This window comes from Lepidochelys kempii, chromosome 1, assembly GCF_965140265.1.
Source record: "Lepidochelys kempii isolate rLepKem1 chromosome 1, rLepKem1.hap2, whole genome shotgun sequence".
Classification (NCBI taxonomy): domain Eukaryota; kingdom Metazoa; phylum Chordata; order Testudines; family Cheloniidae; genus Lepidochelys; species Lepidochelys kempii.
Window position 1 is genome coordinate 57,139,808 of NC_133256.1, and position 9,753 is coordinate 57,149,560.

The following is a 9,753-nucleotide window of genomic DNA, read 5'->3' on the forward strand; positions in this document are numbered from 1 at the left end:
AAGGTAATGCCTAGGGAGGGAGCAGGGTATTGAAAAGCATTCAGACTCTGCGCTGGGAGTTGGAGTAGCCAATGGAGAGGCAACTCTGAGGGAGAGACCAGAAATCCCAGTTTTGAGGGACAGGTGGATCCAGAATGCAAGGGGCTTGTGGGTGCTTTTGGGGAGAGAAAAGCAGGAGTTTGGAGATGACAAAACTAGAGACCCAGGCTGTTTCCCAAAATTAAAGGTTTATTTTGTCAGTTTGTGTTACCAATAAATGAAGTCCTCTGGAGTAGAGGGCTTTTTAAGGACAAAAGCCTCTGTTTGGCTGGTTTTTACTAGGTGGAAGAGAAATAGGCAGGATCTCAGGGTGGGATCTTGGACCCCTTTACAACTGTTCATGAAGAAAATTCACAAAGTGTTCTGAGATACTATCCACTCTGAATAGCCCCACTTTACAGATAGGGAAATAGAGGTACAGAGTTACGTGATTCACCCCAGGTCACATGGCAAGTGAGCGGCATAGATTAAAAGACCCATGATCTTTCCACCTCCAGTCCTGGGGTTTGATCACGAGAAAATACTCCCATTAAGGAATGTCCATTTGATTCTTCATCCGCTACCTTTTATATATACTTTTGAGTCTCTCTTTGAAGTTTTCTCCAGCAAAGTAATAGATTACAGGATCTAGGCAACTATTCACTGCAGCGAGGCAATGAGCGATGACTGCTCCTTTAGTCAGCAACTTGCTCAAGATGTCATTATCACTTTTCACCAAGTAGACAGTTCTTAGTATGTGATATGGCAGAAAACAAATCAGAAACACGAATAAAGTGATGACGGTCGTTGACACTGCCTTCTTATGAGAGGCTCTTATCTTTGCTTCTGGAGCCCTGGGCTTAAGCAAAGTTTTGATCACAAGCAAATAGCAGCAAATTATTGTGCAAAATGGGAGGATGAAGCCCACTGCCAGGACAACATAGTTCAGCGTGAGCACTTTCTGTATGCTTTCTTTTTGGAGATCTAGGCACTTTTCTGGGTACTTCTCGCTGGTGTTTCCACTGAACAGCAGCACGCTGCTAGCTGTCATCACAAAACCCCATATCACCGCACATATGATTTTAGGATACTTGACGGCGGTTAGTTTCAAATGTTTGAAAGGATGAACAATAGCCACAAAACGAACAATGCTCAGCGCAGTTAGAAAATAAATGCTGCAGTACATATTGACATACAAGCTATAAGACACAATCCTGCAAAATATATTCCCAAATACCCAAACAGAGTTCATCAGGTAGTAGGTGGCCCGGAAGGGTAAAGTCCAAACAAACAGGAGGTCTGAAATAGCCAAGTTCAGCATGAAAACATTCACTGAAATCTTTTTCCTGTAAAGCTTCAGGAAAACATATACGGAAAGGCCATTTCCAAAGGCACCCAAGGCAAATATTGTGAGATATATTGTGGGATAAACAGCATACTTGAAGTTGTCAGTGTTGTTGTCCGAGTCTGACATGTTGTTGAAGCTGCCAATTTGTCTCATCTCTGAAACTAACTCAATCAAGTGTGAGGTCTTCGGACTTCCTGAAAATAAAAAAAGCTGTTACGAAATGTATACCATGTCATCCCTCAAGTTCAGCATTGTAACCATTTGACTGAAAGTTAAAAGCTGTAAATAGCAGTGGAAAAATAAAAGCTAGTTAAATTAATAACTATTCACTATGCCCCAGTGAATATAGATCAGTTAATGTTTGTATTGAACTTCAACATGTGAAGTGCTATATATGCTAAGTATCGTTGTTATTGCAGTTTATGGGTAGTGCATACTGCCTGGCAATATAAAAGCTAAAGTTTCAAGTAAAAGCTTCAAGTTTCAGTCTTCTGGAGGTGAGTGCAGGGCCTACAGCTGCAGCACCTGATCCTGTGCTCTTCTTTGATCATGAAAACTAAGCAAGTGATCACTGGTCATTTTGTGGATGGGCGATCTTGAGTCAGACTGGCAAATGCAACATTGGTAATAACTAGAGCTGATCAAAAATGGAATTTCCATTCCACGGGAAATTCTGATATTTGGAGATTTCACTCAAATTCAGGACAAAAGCAAAAGTCAATATCAAAACTTTTCTGTGGCATGAAAAGTTCTAAAACATTTCTATTTTTAAATCTCAAAATATTTTGTTTGGGGTTGATGTTAATCTCTGTGTTCACCTTTACTGCCATGGTGTTTAATAGGCTTTGCCATTCCAGGTCTGTCATGGCTCCATTCTCTGCTATGAAGCTTACTTCCACAATGCACCACAATCTCCCGCTGTGACAGAGTCCCATGGGACTCACAGGATACTCTGCAGTGATTCAACCACAGGGACAAGGACTGTGGTGCATAATGGAAGATGCAGTCTTGCCAGGGACCATGGTCCCTATCAATGATTCAGAACATGAGGGAGCCAGAACTACAACTCCTAGAAGGTGTAATATCAGCTCAAGTGGATAATGGGTTAGCTCAAACCCAAGTGTTTTACACAGAGATTTTTCTGATAGAAGATTATGCTCAAGTTGATATTTTTCCCCCATGGAAAATTGACAAAATCCCATTTTCCAACAGGAACATATTTCACTAGAAGTTTGTCAACCAGTTTCTGTATTAACTTTTATGTAGTCCCTTATATTTTACCACTTCTTCCCTCTCGTGAGCAGAGGTGTGTGTTCTAGCTATAGGAATTCCAGTAAAACATGGCCAGCCTTGTTTTTATGCAATGTATCCAAAACTTGTGTATTTTTAATAACTGAAATTTTGCTATCAAATCATGTTAAATCATTTTAAAAGTTTCTCTTGATTTTATGCCTCCTTCCCTTCCCTCCTTCCTGTTACTGATATATCTTTATTCTGTATTTTTCATTGTCTTAGTGTGCACAGTGAACATGACACCCTTGCCTCATTCACTTCTCCAAAGAATTAAGTGCTCAGCTGCCAGAAATCAGCCACTCACATGTGAACAGAGTGGCTGTCCATAGTTGCACACTTCACAGTTCTATAGAATTTTCTCATTAGGATTTGTATTGTACATGTGCAGAGTGATTTTTTAATATGTCATAATCCAATCAAATAAAAATCAGTGTTCACTGGAACCGTTTCTCACTAAGGGCTATTTCCCTACTAATCCCATCCCTTCCCATCTTTAAAAAAGGGAAGGAGGAGTATCCTGCACTTAGGACGGAAGAATCCAATGCACTGCTGCAGACTAGGGACCGAATGGCTAGGCAGCAGTTCTGCGGAAAAGGACCTAGTGGTGACAGTGGACGAGAAGCTGGATATGAGTCAGCAGTGTGCCCTTGTTGCCAAGAAGGCCAATGGCATTTTGGGATGTATACGTAGGGGCATTGCCAGCAGATTGAGGGATGTGATCGTTCCCCTCTATTCAACATTGGCGAGGCCTCATCTGGAGTACTGTGTCCAGTTTTTGGCCCCACACTACAAGAAGGATATGGAAAAATTGGAGAACGTCCAGCGGAGGGCAACAAAAATGATTAGGGGACTGGAACACATGATTTATGAGGAGAGGCTGAGGGAACAGTCACAAATGGAGGTAAGTGTGTGTCTGTGCTTGTGTAACACTGACAGACCCCGGTTGTTGGGATTGAAACTGGGACTTCTGAGCTAAATGCATGAGCCTCTACTGCATAAGCTAAAAGCCACATGGCCCTTAGCTAAGACTGTAGCAGATTCATTCATCTCTAACTGGTCTCAGTGCCTCCAGAGGGGACAGAGCACCACACCCAGGAGGTTATGTGGGTTACACTTGCCTCAACTTTATGGACGCAGAATGCTTGCAGGCTGCCCGTAGAGCTGTTCCAGCATGTAAAAGGGAGCGTTCCAACTGGGGGATGACAGTTTTAGTGACTCCTGCTGGTCTTTAAGGTTGTGGCACACTTCATAGGACTGTCTGAAGTGACCACATAGCTTACTGGCCACTGAGACAATGCCTGCAACTCTGCATCCCTCCTCCAGAAATTCCCTCTATCAGACTGCAGCAGCAAGTGAGGCAAGGGACATGCTGGAAGTCACCATCCTACACCACATAATTTACTCCGTAGTTCATTGCCACAGTCACAGCAAAGAAGTTGGAGGGGGCCTTAGCCACCCCTCTATGACAGCACACATGGGCAGCGGGTATCATAGTCTGGGGGAGGCTGAGCCTCCCCAAACAACCAACTGTGGCCCTGCCTATGCTCCACATCCAGTGTCTCTTCCAGCTGCTTCCCACTCTGTGGCTCTTCCCCTCTGTGCCGTGGCCCTGGCTCGGGCTGGAGCCACGCCACCTACCCTCCCGGTGTTTGGGGTCTGGGGGTACTAGCATGGGGAGGGAGCCAGAAGCTGGGGGGAGGCTTTGCACTGGGGGATGCAGAAGGGGCAGGGCCTCAGGTGGCAGGGGTGGGGCTCGGGGCTAGCCTCCCCGAACCAGCGGTTCGCACACCGCCCATGACAGCACACTGCATCCAGCACACTGTTCCAGAAGGTGTGCTGCTTCTCAAACCCGGACATCAAAAGCATGGCATGCTGCGAGTGAGGGTACATATGCCACGGTTGCTGCTAGTCTCCCTGCTACTGCTGCTCACCCAGCGGGCCATAACAGCCATGTAGGAAGTTGTCTGACCACTGGTCCACACGGTAGTGTTCTGCTGCACTTGCCCACCTAGGCTACACCATTCTGTACTTCTCATAGCAGCACACAGATCTGGCACTTCCTCTTACGCCAGGAAGTGCAGCTAGGGATCGGCCACCAGGGGGGAAGCTGAAGCCACAAAGTGTCTGAAGCCATCTCCCTCCACATGGGAGAAAGGAAGAATGTCCACAGCCAGCATCCTTGCTCACTGTGGTCAGGTTTCACAGTCACAGGGTGGTTGCATTCATGTTTTTGCCCCCTCTGAATACAATCCGCTAGGTACTGTTGAGAGATGCTGCTGGACTTAGCTGACAAAGTCATGGAAGACATTGGTGGTGTCGCAGTCAGCCTCTGCTCTGGAGTTTGCTGTTGTTTGCTTTTCTGTAAGCTCTGGGCTAACTGGTTGCATCATGTGCATGCCGTGATTGGTCTTGATGGATTTTAACCATCCCTGATATCCCCATCCTTTTGGGTCACACCCAGACTCATCCTCCATTTTCAGGAGTTAGCAAATGACACCGGTGCTGTCAGGGGGCAGGGGGGTGGGGGATTGTAGATGGTGGTGACTTTTGCTGCTGAGAGAAATGCAGTGTGGGAGCACCGCCTTCCCCTTAGCGTTCCCATCGAAACCATGCCCAGCAGAGATGGAGGCAGTGACTTTCCTCCCACCTGGGAGTGTGAGTACCAGCATCGACCACATCCATTCCAGAAGCAGTATAGTGGAACAAGGTTTCAGAGGATGTTGATGGTCTCTGGCCAGTGCCTTGCCGTTGAGGCTTAGCCTCATGTGGTGCTGGACTAACTGGAGATGCACCATTCTCCTCCTCACTACCTCTTCCTGCACCCGGAGTGGTTGACTGTGCCCCATGGAAACAGTCCTCTTCAGAGTTGTCTGCCTCAGGCAAAGTGTGGTTTTCTGGTTCCCCTACCACCACCTGCGGCTCTTCATGCTGCATACCACTTCTGGAAGATTGCTTTCTTTTTCACACCCTGAAGTGCTCCATGGAAGACACGGCTTTGCAAACTACAAGCAGACATCTCCCAGATCCACAAACACAACTCTCAGACTGCTCAGCAGGATCAGAAAAAAATCCTCTCTCTTTCTGGGGACAGACAACTGCTGCATACAGTCCCTCTTTCATCTTACAAAACAGGGGGGACAGGGAAAGGCAGCCAGGCTTTCTGGGGGTGACGTGCAATCAATAATTACTCCATCATACAGCAGTAGGGCTCAGAGAAAAAGAGTACCTGTAACCTGCTGTGCTGGGGAACCCTCCCAAAAAGCCACTGACGCAAAGAGAACCAGTCTGCTCTCTCTGCTTGCAGACACAGCCGTGAACAAACCCTCAGTCATGAGGGGTAAGTGGCTAAACTGTACCAGTGTACTCTCAGCCAGTCAACATGTTACAGGCTGCAGGAAAACCCTGAATGAAGCCATAAATTTAAAATAAAAACAAACCAAGTTTTTCTGTCAAAAGATTTTGATAAAATAGTCACAATTTTGCAAAATTTCAGGGTTCTCTAAATTGCTTTTTTTTTTTTTTTTTTTTTTAGTGAAAATATGTTTAACCAAAATATTTTCAACTAGCTTAAGTGGTTATTCCTGATTTAAACTGATGTTAGTGAGACCAGAATTAGTCTAAACAAAAACACCGAACAATGACAGATCCCACTCACCACACACACAAATTAGGCAAAGAAACTAAAACAACTCTTTCCCAGACTTCAGCCATTCATGAGCCCCTATTCAAGTAGGTGAGTAGATTTTAAAGCATCTAATAAAATAACTATCAATATTAAGACTTCTGAACTTAATAGAAAATAACTTCACACCATGTTTTAATAGAAATGAACACTCCTGAATAGGGTATGTTACGGTGGTATGCATATTACATGTGTAAATATAAAGTTTTCTGGTCTGATTTTCAGAGGTGCAGAGCACCCACAATTCCAACTCAAGTCAATGGGAGCTGCTTACAAAGTAGGCTCATGAGCTCAATTTTTCAGAAGTACAATGTACACATTGCTAAATGAATTTCTCAACATGAAATATGAAGTACAGATGATCTGCTGTTTAGCTAAAAAATATTTTGTCTGAATAGGATGTGCTCTTGTGTGAGTTCTCAGAACTATCAGAATTGTAATGCCAAGTACTTAGGCTATGTCGTTGCTCAGGGATGTGAAAAAAACCCCACCCCCCTGAATGACAAAAGTTTTAACAACAAAAAGTGCTGGTGTGGACAGCGCTTCATCGGTGGGAGAGCTCTGTCCTGGCGACAAAGAGCGACTACTCTGTGTACCTTACAACGGCACGGCTGTGTCAGCACAGTTGTAAGGTGCGCAGTGTGGACGGAGCCTAATTAACGTTATATAACTTGCATTAGCCATTGCATTGTCAGAAAACCCAATGTAATAACATCAAACAGCCAACCAAGTCACCATTCACTGGAATACTATGTATCTTTTCAGGATCAGAACTACGAAAACATTACTCATTTATATTTCATTTGTAATTAACATTGTACAGAATTAAATTGGACATTTGTCAAGACATGCATGACATTTTATTCACTCTTCCCACACATGTGCGTATACACACAAAAACAAAAACTCCACCCTTCAAAAGATTACAGTTGACAAAATCTGCAGTTGGCTGCTAGTACAAAGCAAAGGATATTCACTTTGTCAGCTCTCTCAGTAGTTCATTATCTTTCATCTTCCAAAATATTTTTAATTACAAAATCTTACATGGATATCCCTTCTCAAGGAAAACACCCTAGACTAGCTTTAACATACGTGAATCGAGTAGATGCTTAATTTTTCTAGCAACTACAAAACTTCGTGCAAGAAACAGGCGATAACTAAAATTCCTCCTACTCTTATTTTGAATAGTCTTGATCTACTTTTAAGGAAAGGACTAAAGTAATATATATTTATATATATATATAAATTTAACTTTGTCCTACCTCAGTTCTTGTTCCTTTCAGTTAATTCAGTAAGACACTTCCTTCTTCTACTTTTAGCTATCCAAAACTTGCAGCTTGCTAGCGAGGGTGAAAACAAAACAGAAACATTTACACAAAACCAACAGCAAGAAAGAGGAAGTAAGCAAAATAGTACAGCTTTTATTTTCTTAACAATATTTTGTCAGTTCAGGAACTGGGATTTGTTCTCACGTTGCATTCCATCTCATCTCTCACACAAAGTGCTGAATAAAGCTCTGTGGTTCAGCAACTCCCAGCCACTCACATTTCTAAATATGGGCTTTCAGTAATCAAACATGTCTGAAATGTTAGACTGGCAGTCATTAGAAACCGTTCTCAGGAAATGTAAATGGATATTTCAGTCCCGTCTATATTAGGGAAGGTTTTCAAATCTTTTGACAGAATGGGATGAGCTCCACTCGTGTCAGCAATACTGAGAGCGCTAATGTAGCTGGCCTGTCTGTTGCCACTGGTACCGCGTCACTTAGCTTGGCTTACAGTTCTAGTCTGGCGTTATCAAAGGTGCCATAAGGAGTGGGGTGCCCAATTGCCATTGAATGTCAATGGGAGATGAGCACCTAACTCTGTTAGGCTCCTTTTAAATCTCAGTGCTGTATATAGGGTTGCCAACAGTCCCTTATTACAAGGGATAGCCCTGATTTCTTCATCCCTGTACAACAAGATTAGGAGTTGCTGAGTGCTGCAAAAAGCAGCATGAAATACCTGTGGCGAATGTGGGGGCTTACTGCTTATTATTATTATTAATGATATTAGAAAGACGGGTGGGGGTGCTAAAAACAGTCCCTTATATTTGAAATACAATGTTGGCAATCCTAGCTGTGGCCCTCTTCTCTGTTACCTAGTAGCATAGTTGTTGATTCTCATTTACTAAGGCTCCGTTACAGTGCTCTGGCACCAGAAGTGGGCCTTAGAGTGGACAGGAGTGGCCCTTGGAGAATACTCCCTGTGTAGTGGCCCTGTGAACACAGTTCATAGATCTCCATGTAAGGGGTGGAATTTGGGGACATAACTAGGAATTCTCTACTTCTAAGGCCCCTTGGAAGCAGTATGTAAGTTGGAACAGCTCTGAAACTGCTCCAAGTCACTCCTAGGGTTGCCAACCGTCCAGGATTGTCCCAGAGTCTACAGGAATTAAAGCTTAATCTTTAATTAAAGGTTATGTCATGTGATGAAACCTCCAGGAATACGTCCAATAGGGTTCCCAACGCTCCAGGATTGGCCTAGAGTCTCCTGGAATCAGCACTGATCTTCCAATGACTATTGAAAGCAATCCGGGAGATTTTAATAGGATATTTTAAGAAAATGACATAATGTCATGTGGGGGAGAGGGGAGGGAATCTCCCAGAATAGCTTCAGCTAGAGTTGGCAACACTAACATCCAACCAAAACTGGTAACCCTAGTCACTTCAGGGGTTGGGCAGGCTCCTTCACGGTTCCATGTCACAGGTCACTTACCTGCCAACGTGTCCTCTCATGGCCAGGCATGGTGTTGCAGTGACTCCACCTCAGTTTCCCCACCAGCCAGCAGTCTGTCCCTGTGACAGTCAGCTTCTTCTCACCACACCAGACAGGTCATTTATAAACTCACCCCTCCTCAGGTAATAAAGAATAATCCCACAGGGCAAAAGCCCAGTGACCCTATATCAGGTCATCAGTCCCAAGCTAAGTTTTATAGTCCTTGCCCCCTTTTCCTCAGAGAGGCTTTCATCTCTCTTTTTCTCAGGTGGGTCGGAGAACACACACCTGCCTTCTCTTCTGGCAGAATCCAGGGATTCTGTGTTTAAGAAGCTAAAACCTGCTCCTTACAATTCCTTGCTGCTTCCCTGGGCTGCTTTCTATCTCCACCTGTCCACCGTCCTTTCCCAGGACTACCTCCGCCAGTACTCTCTCAGGGGAAGGCAAGCTCCTTGTGCAGCTTCCTACCAATCTGCTGCTGAGAAACACCCCTCACAAGAAGAAAAGGAGGACTTGTGGCACCTTAGAGACTAACCAATTTATTTGAGCATAAGCTTTCATGAGCTACTGCTCACTTCATCGGATGCATACTGTGGAAACTGCAGTTTCCACAGTATGCATCCGATGAAGTGAGCTACAGCTCACGAAAGCGTATG

General features: G+C 44.3%; 1 protein-coding gene across 1 annotated transcript; it reads right to left on the reverse strand.

The window, feature by feature from the left end:
- Nucleotides 1–598: 598 nt before the first annotated feature.
- CYSLTR2 (cysteinyl leukotriene receptor 2) lies at nt 599–7,820 on the reverse strand. Its single transcript, XM_073340409.1, has 2 exons — nt 7,604–7,820; nt 599–1,560 (listed from the first exon to the last, which is right to left on the reverse strand). Exon 2 carries the CDS (start codon nt 1,517–1,519, stop codon nt 599–601), a length of 921 nt encoding a protein of 306 aa, XP_073196510.1. The 5' UTR covers nt 1,520–1,560; nt 7,604–7,820.
- Nucleotides 7,821–9,753: the final 1,933 nt, after the last annotated feature.

Coding starts and splice junctions, on each gene's coding strand:
- CYSLTR2 (XM_073340409.1), bottom strand. CDS start 1,519: ATGAGACAAATTGGCAGCTTCAACAACATGTCAGACTCGGACAACAAC.